The following is a 17,587-nucleotide window of genomic DNA, read 5'->3' as shown; positions in this document are numbered from 1 at the left end:
TACTTATAAATGGACTTACAAAAACAGGGAAAGTAATTGAAAAGAAAACAGCTTACCATTTTATCTTTTCGCTTTTTCAAATATCCTTCAAAAACCAGGTCTTTGACATTCTCCTCAGAAGCCATCATAACGAGCGTTTAGCTTGCTGTTGAATCGCTGTCTAACAAATATTTACCAGCTGGTGAGACTGTGATCTGGAGTTGAAGTTCCTCTCTTCTCGACACTTCTGCTTTTCTTACAAAGCATCAGCGTTTCTGTGACCTAGTACAGGTGTATGGTGTGATATCACCACCCCCAATAGAACTAGACAATCAAGGTTAGCTTGCCAAAGCACTTCCCTGCACTTTGCTACAGGCATCAAAATCATTTAACCCTTTACATGTAAAATGCTACAGCTGCGCACTTTCAAAAATCTGTTCCAGTCTTTTAGGATTAGGTGCCATATTGCAGTTATCAGTCTCTGACATAATTCACCTTGGACAAAATATTGCAGCCTTTCACCTCGTGGAAGGAAAAATAAATGCAACTGTTATTCTCTTGCTAGCTACAGAATAACATTCTGACTAGATTAATGTTTAGCCCCCAAGAACCATGCTCTACAAGACCTCGAGTATTTTGGGTGAAAACGTACATTGGTTAATCCACAGGGATACTGTGAACTCAAGCGAAGGTCAAAGCCACAAACACTGGTGCATAACACATTGAATAAAGTTAACTTTGGAACCATGAAGAACGTACTGGGAGGGTAAGCGGGAAGACAGAATGCTGAATGAAAACAGGAAATATTCCAGGGCTGTTTTAAGTTGCACAGATCACATCACGATGAAGCTGGTTCATTTTTTGATACTTAATAAACGATCAGATTATCAATACCCACGTTCCGCTACACAGCTGTGGGGAGAAACAGACTAGACTTAATTACTTCCTTGCATTCAGGGGCTGGGAGAAACCAATCATTTCAAGACCTCTCCCAGCAGGTGATGTGCAGAGGTGTCAATAGAAGCTCTTAAGTGCCTGCCAGTGAAAGACGAATAGCAGATATGATTGGGATGGGAAGAAGTGAATTACAAAGAAATGGAGAAAGGTTGTTTTCAAGGATGTGCAAAGGAATTATACCTCCGTAGGAAAAGGGAACATAATTACAACTACGGGTTTCAGAAGTTAAAAATAAACTTGAAATTTAGGAATAATTTTATAAGCCAAAAGGTAATGAAGTCCAATAATCAAAGGCTTGAGAATAACCAAGCAATAGAAAGCCGAGAGGGTTGGACATGGTTTTACCTGGAGAGCAGTTACAATTGAAGATTACATCAACCACTTAAGTGTTCAGAAATGACATTTTGTAGAGTATATGATTGCTTTCATGGTTTCTTGAAAGAGAATAAGGTCACAAACAGGAGTGGTATTATGTTTGGGGGTTGATTCAACAGGTTGCTTTCTTAGAATTTACAGTGCAGGAGGCCATTCAGCCCATCGAGTCTGCACTGGCCCTTGGAAAGAGCCAAGCCCACACATCCACCATGTCCCCGTAACCCAGCAACCCCACCCAACCTTTTTGGACACGGAGGGAAATTTAGTATGGCCAATCCACCTAACCTGCATATCTTTGGACTGTGGGAGGAAACTGGAACATCCAGAGGAAACCCACACAGACATGGAGAGAACGTGCAAACTCCACAAGTCAGTGACCCAAGCTGAAATCGAACATGGGACCCTGGAGCTGGGAAGCAACTGTGCTAGCCACTGTGCTGCTCATCATCGCTTTTTCATTCAAACCTAACCTGTTGATTGGAAGAAGTTAAATGTTCCTGCTCAGCAGAAGAAATCTTGTCCGACATAGACACAAGCCACTAGAGGCCCATAAAGTAACATCAATTACAAGAAAGAACAGATTCTAATGAGTAGATGTATTCTGTGGCAGCAATTTCTGTTCAAAACAATAATTGCTCACATATCAAATTCTCACTCAAGGGTGAAGTTACTCTCATTTCTGTCTGTCTAAACATGCAAAAAATTTAATCCAACTTTGAGCTAGTTTTGGCAAACAAAGCTGGTATAGTTTGAAGGTGTAGGGAAACTGGCACCTGTCCAGGGTAATTGTTACTTTCTCACCCCTATTTACTCTATGTTTTTTTAGAGCACAGATCAACACAACAACATGCATTTATAAAACACCTTTAATGTGGTAAAGTGTCCTCAGGTGCTTCACAGCAACATGAAACAAAATTCAATACAGCGATACGCAAGGAAATAGAAGGGCAGATGATCAAAGAGATGAGAGGTAGAGAGGTTGCGGAGGTGGGGGGGATTTCTTTGGTTTATGATCCAGGAAACCGAAGACAGGTATCCATGGTGGAACGTTGAAAATCTCATTCTCCAATTAAATCCTTTTACTGCAAACAGCCTAGTGCTGTTATTTCACACGAGAAGGGGAACAACAAAGAGAAAAGTCAGTTGTACAGATTTGTTGACGGGGAATCTTAATATGGGTAAAACCCTACTGGGAGAAGCTATTTCCTGTAAACTGGCAAATTTAATTTCAATGGGGAAGTACATAGAATAAAATGGCTTCTATCATACAGAATTTAAAAACTAAAATAATTAAGCTACCGTGTTTCAACTAAGGCAAGATTAAGCCAGAATTGCTTCCATTGTACTGGCAAAAGATACTTCTCAATTGTTATTTAATTTGTTTAGTACTAGTCATCCCAAGAACAAACATTTAAAGAGATAACTATAGGTAAACACTATAATTGACAATCACTTATGAAGTAATTTCTGGTGTCACTTTTATTTTAAAAGTGCTCCTTTACAGAGTTGTCAACAGTCCAGTAAACACCTGTTTAGTAAAGAGGCAGAAGGAAGCGATGTGCTGCAGTGGCATCAAACTTTGAAACCCCTTTCCATGTAAAACACAAGAATTGACTTCATCAGGTACCTGCTTGTGTGCCTAAGCTCAGAGCGGGGTCACGGACTCTTTGGTACTTTTGGGATCACAAAGTAACAGGAATTGGAGCCATTGGTTCACTTTCCCAGTCTGAAAGAACACTTTTGAGAGCTGAGAGCATGTATTAGTTTCTGTGCTTTTAGGCAGCAAATACCTGATCTACATTTTGACCATATCTTAGGAAGAACTGGGCAGGTTGGGTGAGGGAAGGAATGCTGTGAAGCATTGACTACAGTCCTGCTCACGAGGGCTCAAGTATGCTCAAAAGACATCAGGTGCCTTTGTTTTATTGGAGCGACCAGCAGGGTTTGGGTCAGCAGTCTCCCAAGTAGGTTCCTGGATGGAAAGAGTACTGTGTTTAATTCTGTGAACAGATGAGAAAGGATGTTGAGGTCTGGACAGGGTGCAGAAATGTGATAATCTGAGTGCTAAAGAATCAATTCCCTCAGGTTTTAGATGTTTCCCCTGCCATCAAAGCGATGTGATTTGGAATGTTATAACGGTCTAAAGCCTTGGGCTGTGTTAACAATGTATTAGGTACTATATGAGTGCCAGAGTTTGCACAATGTTTTTTTAAACAAAGAAAACAGTTCTCCTGAACTTGGTACAGAGTTATAGTCATTTGCAAGGAAGCTTGAGAAAAAAGTATCTCGACACTGCTATTCTTTTTCTGATTCCTTCTGGAAGATTTCTTCTACTTTGTCCATGAAAAGTCTCCTACCATCTCTATAAACAAAAGATCTTGTGTGCTTGGCTCATTAACAACTCAGCTTCTCACAAATTAATTCACTGTTGCATCATCTGGGAGGAGAAAGCTGAAACTGAGCTGGGAATAACATACGAATTAGGAGCAGGGGTCTGCCACTCGGACCTGCGTGGCTGATCTGATTGAAACGTCAACCCCACATTCCTGCCGACCCCAGATAACCCTTTCACCCCCTTGTTCATCTAGTTCTGCCTTAAAAAGATTCCAAGATTCTGTTTCCACTTCCATAACCATATTGGATCTGGAATGGAAGCAAAATACTGCAGGTGCTGGAAATTTGAAATATAAACAAAACAAATGCTGCAAATACTCAAAGTCTGGCAGCATCTGTGCAGACGGAAAAAGAGTTATGTTTCAAGGCAAAATGGCAATAAGTCTTCACACTGAAATGCTAACAACTTCTCTCTCCACAGATGCTATCTGATCTGTAAAATACAGTAATTCCAGCACTTTCTGTTTTTAGGTCTAGCCTGTCCTGGTGGTCAGAACTATCTGTCAAGTGCTAGCTGGAAGTCGCGGCAATGGCAAATCAAGTAAATCATAGAATTTACAGTGCAGGAGGCCATTCAGCCTATCAAGTTTGCACCAGCCCTTGGAAAAAGCACCCTACTTAAGCCCACACCTCCACCCTATCCCCGTAACCCCACCTAACCTTTTTTGGACACTACAGGCAATCTTAGCATGGCCAATCCACCTAGCCTGCACATCTTTGCACTGTGGGAGGAAATCGGAGCAGCCGGAGGAAACCCATGCAGACACGGGTAGAACGTGCAGACTCTGCTCAGAGAGTGATCCTGGTGCTGTGAAGCAACAGTGCTAATCATTGTGCTCCCGTGCTGCGTAATAAGATACTGGTGAAAGATTTCCCCCCCCACATTTTTTTCATTTCATAGTCATCTTGCCATTCTGCAAAGAAAGTAAGAACTTGTATTTATAAAGCACCTTTCACAATGCTAGGACATCTCAAAGTGCTTCAAAGCCAATGAAGTACTTTTGAAATGTAGTTGGCTATTATAATGTAGGAAAGGTTGTGGAAGCACGGTGGCGCAGTGGTTAGCACTGCTGCTTCATGGCGCCGAGGTCCCAGGTTCGATCCCGGCTCTGGGTCGCTGTCCATGTGGAGTTTGCACATTCTCTCAGTGTGTGCATAGTCTTTGCCCCAACAACCCAAAGATGCGCAGGGTAGGTGGATTGGCCATGCTAAATTGCCCCTTAATTGGAAAAAATGAATTGGGTACTCATAATGTAGGGAAGGTGGCAGTCAATTTGCAAACAAGATCCCAAAATCCAGGTATTTAACAGCAAATTAGGGAGAAATCCCTTACTCTTCATTGAATGCCATGGAATCTTTGCACCTGCCCATTGACGCACCAAGTAGAAACGTTAGGTCAGTTGGTTGAGTACTACAAAACCAGTGGCATAAGGGCAGCAAGGCCTATATTTTATGATTCCTTATTGAGGCTGCGGGTGTAGCTAGTTTAAATTTTCCATTTTACATACTAGTCTTATTACAGAATTTGAAAATGTAGTTATAGATTGCAGGAGTTTGTACTGAATACCACAACCATCCAAAACTGGTCTGAGACTATCTGAATTTATTCTTTATAGGATTTTACAGCCTGCGAGAACACTCCCTGATTTCATTCTTGGTTGATGGGATTAACTCTGGTACCAGAAGTAAAAACACCGGATTCCAGTTCTCAAACCCACAACTTTAAACAAGCACAGGATGTTTGACAAAAATATTCTGGAAGTCTTTAAAATAAAACATTTTTTTTGGACACAAAGAAATTAACTACAAGGACGTACGATACAGCACGTAGATATTTATTGAAATTGTTTGAAAAAGTCAAGGATGAAATCAATGTGATGCAAGTTATTGGTTCAATATACAGGAAGAATGCAAATTCATTGTAACAGAAAATTGCAAGGATGCTCGATATGGTATTTTAGAGCTAACTGTAGAAGAGATACTGTGAACCATGCAATTACTACACTCTAAAAAGCGATAACTGTACTGTCTTTGCATTGCAACACAGTACAGGTTATAGGAGTAAGAAGTCTCTTACATTATTTACTTGTGAGTGTTAAGATCATGGGGACCTATAGATTTGCATCCTTCAAAGATTGCAAAACAACCGTTGACATCTTGCCTGGTTTGAAAAAAAAAGAAATAATAAACTGGGGGCTGGAGGAGGGGAACGAGACGACAAATAATGTATATTTTTTCTGATAAGTGATTAGGTCACTGGGTATATAAGGAAATTTTATACTGCGAGATAAAAATGATTGCTATTCTGTGTACGCTGATACCCTGAGAACTAACTCTCTCGATGACTCCACTTTGTGCAGACGTGCTTCCTTGAAATTAAAATATAACCTAAACAATAAATAAAACACCCTCAAATGTTTTAAACACCAGGCAAGTCTGGCTGTGGGATAACGTTCGAAATATCCACATGAAACAATCACTCCGACATGTAACTTGCTGCACGATAAACTGAGAGCAGACTTCATAACTGTATCAGGCATCCGAGGGCAACAATGCCATTCTGCTGATTGTGCAGATATATACATTATTTACAAAATGATGTCCCTTTTGGGTCTCTGATGTTGGCAGCTTTGAATTATTCTTGCTTTACAGGATCCTAAAGATAGCAACACTACTGGTACCCATGGCAAAACAGAAATAGGTTCTGAAATTGCAATAGTGTTGTAACAGATTTGCATTGTCCTTTCATATGACATGGGAGCAGTTAGTCAGCTTGACCCTTAAATATTTTTCTGTTCTTCTGCACCGTTATCCGTTGAAGAAATAAGTTTGCATATTAAAATAAAAACACTCAATATTCATTGCAGCTTCTTGAAATTGTATATAAAACTTAAATTGTGTGAGAATGGTTCACTCCTGTTCTGATCATCGTTGTTTCAATAATGCTTTGTACACAGCAAATCCTAGGACAGCAAACACTGTGGCCCCAAGACTTGCTCGAAGCCAGAAGGTTGAGGTCTTCAGGTCTGCCTGCGCTGTGTGTCTAAAAGGAAGAAACGTTTATTGTGAGAGAGTTGAAATATTAAAGCAACACAGTTTGACATCAAAGTAAAGGGTCAGCGCTTGTTTTGAACATGTGCACAAGTTCAAACACAAAGCTGTATTTAAAAAAGACATATTAGTGAGCATGGCCTTTTGGATATGGTTGATTTTGAATATGCAAATACACAACAACAAATCAGGATAAAACAAAGCAGTGATAAGACAAGTATGGTAAACATGCTCTTTGCACTTGAGGCCATACTGTGCACTTGTAAAGACATAGGATGTGGGCCACAATAAAGCCAAATGAGTCCACACTGTAGAACGAGACACAATAGGTGGTTACTGAGCATGCTCAATTAAGCACTGAGCCAGACTCCTCACAGTACGACAGCTGAGCACATTAGTTAAAGTAGGTTTAATATCCCCAAGTTAGTTGCTTGTAGAGAATATAATTTAATAAACTTGGCTGCAAAAATTGTGATCTATCAAAATATATTTAAAAATCATTAAATACCAGTTTTTAAAGACGTTATCTTGTCTGTTCCACAGGACGCAAGACAGGGTTAAACACAGAATAAGTTAGTGATACAAGATTACAATAAAGGCTAAATTAGAACATACGGAAATAATATTTGTGCAGCATAGTCGGAAAATACTGGAAATGTACTGAATAAATAGTTATGCAGAGAAAGGATAGGTTAGTATTTAGAGTACAGACTGAAATACAACGTGCTTTTACATATGCTGAGAGTGGTGCTGTGTATCGAGCATTTTTTATTTTTTCATCATCTTCGGTTTCTCTCTACTCATCATCCAATTCTATGTTAGCCACTCAGGGACACATGCTACTATCTTGACGTAGCATTAACTCAGCAATCCAAGTGCACTTGTTGCATTCATCGAACATTATGACAGCATTTACATGGTAAAATATCTGGCACTAAATCCTGCATTTGGTTCCTTTTGCTTCCACCTTTCTAACTTCTTTCGTTGAATGTCCACATTCTGGACAACAACTGCCTACATTACAACGATTCATTTCATTAAAACTACATGTGAAAAGTCCCCCTGCTCAATTTCAGAGAAGGCATTTGAGTGATGCAGTCTATCAGCTACATTTGGTAAAAATATGTTGCCCTATTCCTTTTCACCTTCATTCTCTATAATTGAGGCAATTTTAGCAGTAAGGGGTAAGCTTTGAGAGTCATTAGACTCAAAACGTTAGCTCTTTTCTCTCCCTACAGATGCTGCCAGACCTGCTGAGATTTTCCAGCATTTTCTCTTTCTTAGCAGTTAGGGGACCAGGTCCAATTTAAGTTCTGACTGTACATGAAAGCACTTGCAATTTGCACAAAACCTCCAGGCTTAATTCAAATCAACTACAGCAGATGTTTTAATTTGCAGACAATGGAGGACAAGATGATTAAATAATCCAGAAAAAGTCAATCAGCGCACTAACACAGCTAGCTAAAAACTATTGTTGCATTTTCACAAGTTCAAGTAAGATTTTTTTTGATTGAATTAAAACCAAATTATGTGCATCATACCTAAAGATAAATAGAAATTGTCCTAAAACAAAAGGTGTCACACTACACCTTCAATAGAAAGCTTCCAGACTTTCTTCTTTGAAGACGGCCTAATTATTCTTACCGTAAAGAACATTCTAATATATTGTTTATACAAACAGATGCTGTAGTTTGGTGCAAAAATCATAAGAGCTAATATTTCTATCAAAATGTACTTGCTATGTAGGTTGGTTTTGCTATGTAGGTTGTGGATTAGATAGTGCATGAACACTCCCAATCGGCCAACGCTTAGCTTGCTCTTAGTGGTTGTCCATTTCACACATTATCAGAGGCATTCAGACTTTGCCATTTACTTTACAGACAAGCTCTTCCCAACACTTACACAAACCTGGAATAACATTCTATAGCCATCTTTAAACCTCGCTAGTTTATAGGAGATGTACAAACTTTCTGGATACATTGCACTCAATGCAATATGGTCACAAACCTCGGACATTACATTAAAAACATAATAGTATTTTTACAAAGCTCAGCATCCCACATTAAATAAAAACTCATTCTTTTAGTCTCAACTTATGTTCCACAGACATTAAAAATCAAACATGTACATGTCTCCTCTCCGTTACATGCCTTTAAGAGGACATTTTCAGTTGCCATATTCTGGATATGATGTGTGTGGAGACAAAAATATAAAATGTAAGGAACAAAAACTTGAAAGAGTGTATTGTAATAAAAGTTGATATAGTCAGAAGATTACGAACTGCCAATAAAGTCACTGGAATGTGGAAAAAGTGTTCACCAATATTACCACTACCATCAGGAAGTGTTTTCAAATGACTGCCAGAGTCTGGAGGAGGAGAGTTTACTATGTGCAGTTACCTGTCTTCATGCTGTAAACTGCGAGTACCAGAAGACTCCATGAAGATAGAATCTTCAACAAAGCTCACGGCGTGTACTTGATGAACGAGACTGCCTTCATCATTCGCCAACAGCATAGCACCCACCTCGTCTACTCGGTCTTTTAACCTTATATATACACACATGCATACAAGTATGCAGTTCATAATATGGTACAAAACAGGGTGAATGGCAACCGAACAGTATATTAGTAAAAATCTCAACTTGATTGGTTAATGGTTTGATTCAAGGAGCAGTCCTGTATAAAGCAAGGATTTATTAAGTGAACCAAAGAATTTGAATCCTTAATCACAATGTTTAAATCTTTGCCATAGAGACATCTGTTTAATTTCAAGCAGATGATTTGGAAGACAGGATGGGGGGGAGGGGGGGGCAATGGAAGAGTCGATTCAGAAGCGAGTGCCAGAATTATAGAAAGAATATTACTGCCAGACAGCATACAGGACAAGTTGACTAGGAAGAGAGAAGCCACAGTTACACTGAGAGTTTACTTTGTGTAGCAGAGAAGGAGGACATGACTTAATTAAGGTTTTTGAGACTCCAAAAGGAGTGGTAGCATGGGTAGCAGAAAACCAATTCCTCTGGTTGCAGAGTCAGTATTCTTTTCTAATCTTGGGTAGCTCAGAATATTCATCCCAATTAGAAGGTAAATGCTTAGTTGTTGTAACAGAGCGATGAGTTTACAAACAGCTGATAGTTGAAAGGGAATAAGCGAAAGAGGCCTTAAGGATGGTTAAAACCAGCAAAAGGAAGAAAACTGGCAAGTCGCAGGGTGGGTTCAAAAGGCCCAAAGGTAAGTGAAATTGCTGCTGTCAGACAAGAGAAACCAGCCGCAAACTAGGTAGGGTCAGTGAGAATGCAGGGACTGAGTAATCACTGGATTATGCTGGGAAGGTCATGCAAGATTATTATAAGCAGCGGAACTAATAAACTACGAAAAAGATTTAAATCCATAAATCCTAATTCATTCTGTTCTGGAGTCAAGTAAAAATTACCTAAATAATTGTTGCAGACTGCTTGCCAGTTTAAGTAAAGATTTGGTATTAAAAGTACACAAAGTTAATTTTTATGAAGATACTTAGAATAAAAAATTGACTAGCAATGTTTAAAAGAAACAGCTAGTAGACTTTGCTCTGCTTTAAAGATTAGAGCATAAACTTATGATTAATATTACTAAATTTAAATGGATTTTGATTAACAGGACTGCCCCTTTATCAGGATGCCAAAACTATTTAGACAGTAGTTCAATACCACATTTTTCAGTCACCTGCTATTTTGATCACAAGTAATCTTTTCTCTGTTGTATCAAATGACTAATGAAAACCGAGGCTTATATCAATACAATGGTCTATCGGGGACTAAGTGGCTGCAGTTACTTGCTAACTGAGCATGCTCATGCCTAGTTAATTCAAGTTAGGAAATATCAATACAAATTAGAGATATCATCTTGCGTTAACAAGTATCCTGGTTACGGCTTGGAGGTTATTGGTGCAGTGGGCCTCAAACACCAGCAGACAACGATGTGAATAGCAGCAACAAAGACATTCAGGAAAAAACAGGCCTCCTGAGGGCAGAGCAGCAAGAAGAAGAAATTGCAAATGCGAATGCAGAGACTCGATGTCTATCTGGTAAACCACATTAGTGAAGAATTTATTCACAGTAAGCAACAGCTCCAAGTTAAGGATAGTAAAAACTCAGACTCAACGGCAACATATTTAAGGTAGTTACACCAATATTTCACTTTGAGGGCAGTTACATTGAACATGGACAATAGATGACCAACAAGTTGGAGGTCTCAACCAGGATACACAAGTCGAAATATCAATCTCAACAGCAATTTATATTCAGATTTTCACAATGGACAACAACTGCAATACTCTTGGCAGACGGTAAGGAGGAGGGAGAGGGCTTGGGATGTAGGAACATAAAGAGATGAAATAGGAAAAACGCAAATCTCTTTGTACATTGCTTTAACAGGTCTTCTAGTATGTAAATAAGGAACATGTTGATGGAAATGGCTATTGAACATGAAGGAAGAATTAGTCACAAAAATATTTGTATGAGATTAAAATAATATATTGCAGCATTTGTATTCAATAAACACAAACAAGACTGAATGGGTCATTAGCAATTAAACAAGTGATCCTTCCAATAATGAATCCAGATACCATTAGATCGAAATTAGTTTAGACATATTCAGAACTGTCATGAGATCTGTTGTATTAATAACCTGAAAGTCATCAATATTGCTCAAGTACCACCAAAGTGAAATTCTGCTAATGGGAGCCAAGACAAATTAAACAGAAGCCATTAGCTGTACATAACACACACATCCAAAGTAGATGAACTATTGTTTTCCATCTCCAAGAATAAAGTCAAATCTTTCTAAAGTAACACTGGAGGTGAGGAGAGAAGGAAGGATGGGTAATCATAGAAGATGCAATATAGTTAATAAGAGTGATATGATGCAAGAGGAATAGACAGTGCCTACATGCAAACACAAAATGAAAATGGACACCTAAAAGACAGAAAATTAGAAAAGAAAAAGTACATGTTATGATACACTAAATTATCCAGTTTGTCTTCACTTGTACATGCAACAATGGGAAGGTAATAACAGTAGTTCAAACCATCAAGCTTTGCGATTAAAAAAACTGAAATGGAATGTTGGGCTGGGAGTAGCTAACTTTTGGGAGTAGTTAACTACTTTTGTAGTTAACTTCCTTGTACAGTACAAGGCAAATTATTCACATTCACCTGAAAATCTAAAATTACAATTAAAATTCTGATAATAAAGCCCTCAATAGAAAAAGATTTAAATCAAAACTATAAACTTGTACCTGAACTAAGTTTATTTTCTGCCTCCCATTCTAACAGCCAATTCAAATAATAGGAGTTAAGAAATTTGCTTGTTTTGCAGTAGCTGTCCATTCAATTATATTATCCAGTCAGCGTCTTTATGAAATAAGATAAGCTGACAACTCCAGCAATATGAAAAGGAAAAAGATTCAACATTATGAAATTTTAATTTTAGTTTTAATAAGGAATACAAACTGGCAATTTGAAAAACAGAAAAGATTTCACACTTTATAATCTCATAAGTTAGGAATTAATTAATTTAAAAAAATATAAATTTAGAGTACCCAATTATTTATTTTCCAAGTAAGGGGCAATTTAACGTGGCCAATCCACATACCCTGCACATCTTTGGGTTGTGGGGGCGAGGCCCACGTAGACACGGGGAGAATGTGCAAACTCCACACGGACAGTGACCTGGGATGGAATCGTACCTGGGTGTACGGCGCCCTGAGGCAGCAGTGCTAATCACTGAGTCACCATGCCACCCTGAGTTGGTAATTAATTTGATGTATTATTTGAGCAGTTGTTTATTCCACAGGGCAGGACTTATTATCAAAAAGCCAAGTAAAAATGTCTAGATAGATTTTATTGGCACATGTTCCGAGCTACAGTGAAAAGTATTATTCTGCGTACAGTCTAGTTTAGTAACTTAGAAATACTGGACTTTCCATCAAAAAAGTATCAGAGTGGCACGGTAGCGCAGTTGTTAGCACTGCTGTCTCAGGGCATCGAGGTCCCAGGTTCGATCCCACCCCTGGATCACTCTCAGTGTGCAGTTTGCACATTCTCCCCGTGATTGTGTGGGTCCCACTCCCACATCCCAAAAGATGTGCAGGGTAGGTGGATTGGCCACGTTAAATTGCCCCTGAATTGGAAAAAAAATTGGATACTCTTAAATTTATATTAAAATTTTTTAAAAAGTAACAAAATAATTTCCAATAGTGCTATTATTGATATCCAGAAAATGGCACTGCTAGAACGAACTGATCAGGAGAGTGAGATCTGGCTGATTTTTCTCTCTTTAGCCTGTCGACACTTAGGACAATCGCAGTGGCTCTGCATTACTCCGGTTGAATTCATTAAAAAAAATTTAAAATAAAAAAAAAATAACAAAATAGAGTATGCAATTATTATTTTTTCAATTAAGGGGCAATTTTAGCTACCGTGCTGCCCTCATGGCTGAATTCAGTTAACTCAGCATGGGCTTTCAACTGAACCCAGCATCTGCCAGCATGAGCTTGTTACATACAGGCTCTGGGCAGCACGATAGCACAAGTGGCTAGCACTGTGACTTCACAGCGCCAGGGTCCCAGGTTCGATTCCCTGCTGGGACACTATCTGTGTGGAGTCTGCATGTTCTCCCAGTGTCTGCATGGGTTTCCTCCGGTTTCCTCTCTCATTCCAAAGTCATGCAGGTTAGGTGGATTGGCCATGCTAAATGGCCCATAGTGTCCAAGGTTAGGAAGGGTTATTGGGTTACGGGGATAGGGTGGAAGTGAGGGCTTAAGTGGGTCGATGCAGACTTGATGGGCCGAACGGCCTCCTTCTGCACTGCATGTTCTATCAACTGAGTCAGTAAATTAGCTATTTTCTCCAGTTTAATATATTTATGCAAATCTAAAATTTGCTCATCAACACATATTCATAGATTATCATAGAATTTACAGTGCAGAAGGCCATTCGGCCCATCGAGTCTGCACCGGCTCTTGGAAAGAGCACCTTACCCAAGGTCAACACTTCCACACTATCCCCATAACCCAGTATCCCCACCCAACACTAAGGGCAATTTTGGACACTAAGGGCAATTTATCATGGCCAATCCACCTAACATGCACATCTTTGGACTGTGGGAGGAAACCCACGCACACACGGGATGTGCAGACTCCGCACAGACAGTGACCCAAGCCGGAATCGAACCTGGGACCCTGGAGCTGTGAAGCAACTGTGCTATCCACAATGCTACCGTGCTACACATTGACTTTACAATTATACAAAAAAGTTTTAAAAGAAAATCCTACGCTCCATCAACAAGTCTTTAGATAGGACAGACCTGAGGTGGAGGATAGAAGAGATGGAAGAAATGAGAATACCAAATTTCGAAGGAGACTAACTTGAATGCAAGCTTCAAATGAAAACAGATAGTTTGCCTGTACCCTTATGTTTCTACGACAGAGAGGATTCTTTTTATTACTGTTCGCATGAAGGTTTGAACTCCCAAAACAGGTCCAGAGCTGAGAAAAGCTTACTACCCCTAGTTGTTAATAGCAAAAGGCATCGTTGACAGAAATCAAACAGTACAACCAACTGAACTAGAGGTAATTTTCAGATATACCAAGGACAACTTCCATTGGACCAATGTAAATTAACACGTTTTTAACAAAATATAAAGGCATCCCTACTTGCAATATAATCAGTACTATTTTTTCCGATACTGAAACTTGATTGGTATTGATTTATTATATTTTAAAACCAATATGCAGTAGTATTCCACTGCACTTCGGTAAGGTCAGCTAACTGAAGAATTACTCTGCACTTGCTGAACTACAGTATTTTCATAAGAATCCTTTTTCGCCCACAACACATCCCAGAGTCTGTGTCTAAGTTTGTAAATACATAAATGCAATTTCGGATGGAAGATATTGATAAACTGAATACCTTAAAGATGCATAATCTTTGTAATGGGACTGATCAAGATTTCAGCATTCCTGAACAAGTTGGTTGTACCCTGGAGTTCTGCATTTGATTCAAGATTCTTCAATAGCAGCCTTATTCACGGCATATCCACTGTTTTTATGGCTCCAATTTACAATTTGCACACTTACCTGAAGGAAGGATAAGTTATTCCACATATTTTAAAATAGCCTGCAAGCCCAAGTGGTTGTACATGATCTCTGAACATAGTTTAGGGAGGTACATACTGGATACTGCATCAAATTCCAAAATACAGACACTTTCATGGGTTTGAGATCCTAACTTTAGTTACATGATTTTGCAGAAAGACTGGACTAAATGAGGCACTGCTCTCATTTTTCCCTGAACAGGAGCCAGCTCTACAGTAGAGCAGCAGTTGATCATTGATCCTGTGGGCAAAGGCTGGTATTAAAAGTGTTGTGAATTGAGGATAAATATCTGCAGGGCATCTCACTATCAAAAGATAAATGCCCACGACTGACTCGCAATGTACCAAAGCTGTAAGCCAGCTTTTCAGAGAGGTCACAAGTGAATTATCTCCTATTCTCCACAGATTAATAGGTTGTATGTAATGAATTGATAGCTTCATTATTTAAAGCTAGATCTCTCTTGTACAAAATGGCAAAGTGGAGTATGAAATTGAGGGCGAATGTGGGCCAAGGGCTGGGACTAATGGTAAAAATCTGCAATGCACTAAGACAGACTTACAAAGAAGAGCAACTGCAGCAACAAATTAGGAGTTGTTGCTGTTATTTCACGTGAGTATAAAATGAAAGTAAAGGGCTCTTGTGGGAAGCTAGGACTTTTAACAGAATAAAATAGTTGACACTATTCTAAGCTTTATATAATGCTAGAAACATTACCCTAGAAATTATATGGCTATTAATTTAATCTCTATAGTGCAAGTATTGAAGCATATCTATTCGACGCGTGGATCTGGATCCAAGCCCGTGGAAGTTTAGTCAGTGTGTAAAAGCACTCAAATCTTTTAACATTGAAGGTTTATAAACATGGTTGACATCTCTCAACTTTCTGAAAAGGTCCAACATATCCCATACCATATTTTACTCTTCCTCCTGTCTTCCTTCTCCCTATGTTGATGTCAAGACTCATTGTAGCATCTTTAACTCATGGTCTTAGTTCCTTAAAACTCAACTCTTTAGCTTCTGCCCTTCCTCCTACAATCTAGGTTTTCAGTGAAAGCTCAGGGTGCTGCAAACTGGCTGACAAATTTGCTACAAAATGAGAAACAAAATTCAAATGAACAGAAATAATCAGATTGGTCTCAGCTGATCACAGATGTGCAAAGATTTGATCAAACAATCCTACTGGCCACAATAATCAGTTTCAGTGTTAGTAGCATTCTCTTCAAAATCAATGTAATATTCAAGTTCCAGCCTAGGATTTAAGCACGAGTTCGACTTGAGACTTCAAAGCAGAACTGAGAAAGAGCCATCAGAAATGCTAAGCATTTTACACTCGCTGGAGCTTGGATTTATTACACAACTTGTATTTATATAGCACCTTTAACGTAATAAAATGTCCCATGGCATTTCATCAAAGCGTTATTGAACAAAATGTGACACAAAGTAATTTAAACGAGGTAAAGAAATGGAGAGATTTAGGGAGGGAATTCCAGAGCTTAGGGCCCAAGCAGCTGAAGGCATGGCCAATAGTGGAGCGATTAAAATCAGGGATGTTTTAAGAGGCCTGAATTAGAGAAGTGCATGCATCATGGAGGGTGGTGAAGATGGGGGAGATTACAGAGATAGGAGGGTGAAACCATGGAAATATGCAAAAACCAGGGTTAATTTAAAATAAAGGCATTGCCAGACATGGGAGCCAACATAGGTCAGCAAGTACAACGGGATGATGCAAGTTAGGATATAGGCAGAGTTTTGGATGGCCTCAAGTTCACAAAAGGTAGCAAATGGGAGACTGATCAGGAGAGTTGGAATAGTCAAGTATAGAGATAAGCAGTCAAGAGCAGATGTGTCTTGGGTCACTGTCCATGCGGAGTCTGCACGTTCTCCCCGTGTGTGCGTGGGTTTCCTCCGGGTGCGCCGGTTTCCTCCCACAGTCCAAGATGTGCAGGTTAGGTGGATTGGTCATGCTAAAATTGCCCTTAGTGTTGGGTTGGGTTACTGGGATAGGGTGGAGGTGAGAGATTGGGTAGGGTGCTTTCAAAGAGCCGGTGCAGACTTGATGGGCCGAATGGCCTCCTTCTGCACCGTAAATTCTATGATTCTATAAATTCTATGATCCCAATCCCCTACACACACAACCCCTCCCCCTACGCACGCCCCCCCCACACAAAAAACTGAAGGTACATGCATCATGCCAGCACATCTTTTCAATTGTACTTTTTTTGCACATTGGAAATATGCCTTTTATATGGTTCCTGTACTCAAATAAAATGCTAGACAAGTAAACGACACCTCCTTTATCACTAGTACACTGCACCTTGTGTTTCAGTGGACCATCACTTTATCTAATTTGCATTTATGTACAAGAACTATATGGTACCAAATAAAAGTCAAGTGTCAAATTAAAGTACGTATTCAGAATTTGGTTGTATAAAAGATTACATTTGATTAGCCTCTATACAGCAGTCACTGAAAAGCTGTTTTACCGTATGACAGACAAGATTTGGCACAGAAGGTCATTCAGCCATCCTGTCTGCAACACATTTCCAAATGAACATGATGACTAGTGCATTATTGGAGACAAATAATATTCAATATACCAAATTTAATTCTGCTCTGATGTAACAAATAATCTCAAGAGTTACAAAAGAAGAAAAATGTATCTGATAGGTGGTTTTAAGCTATAAAACTAATGAT

The 17,587-nt window shown here is 39.2% G+C and overlaps 2 protein-coding genes across 3 annotated transcripts in view; both read right to left on the bottom strand.

Annotated features, from left to right (window-relative positions):
- LOC140406217 (uncharacterized) overlaps nt 1–5,396 on the bottom strand; it is a 32,923-nt gene extending 27,527 nt beyond the window's left edge. For both annotated transcript variants that reach the window (XM_072494358.1, XM_072494359.1), the window contains exon 1: nt 57–5,396. In XM_072494358.1, the coding sequence (XP_072350459.1) occupies nt 57–128 (72 nt within the window). In that variant the 5' untranslated portion in view covers nt 129–5,396. The remainder of the gene's footprint in view (nt 1–56) is intronic.
- Nucleotides 5,397–5,519: 123 nt separating this feature from the next.
- LOC140406218 (mitochondrial Rho GTPase 1-like) overlaps nt 5,520–17,587 on the bottom strand; it is a 39,765-nt gene continuing 27,697 nt past the window's right edge. The window contains exons 7-8 of the mRNA XM_072494360.1: nt 9,156–9,302; nt 5,520–6,748 (exon numbers count right to left, since the gene is read on the bottom strand). Of these exons, the coding sequence (XP_072350461.1) occupies nt 6,631–6,748; nt 9,156–9,302 (265 nt within the window). The 3' untranslated portion in view covers nt 5,520–6,630. The remainder of the gene's footprint in view (nt 6,749–9,155; nt 9,303–17,587) is intronic.

The sequence above is a fragment of the Scyliorhinus torazame genome, unplaced genomic scaffold, assembly GCF_047496885.1.
Source record: "Scyliorhinus torazame isolate Kashiwa2021f unplaced genomic scaffold, sScyTor2.1 scaffold_372, whole genome shotgun sequence".
Classification (NCBI taxonomy): Eukaryota; Metazoa; Chordata; class Chondrichthyes; order Carcharhiniformes; family Scyliorhinidae; genus Scyliorhinus; species Scyliorhinus torazame.
This window is presented reverse-complemented; position numbering and strand designations above follow the sequence as displayed.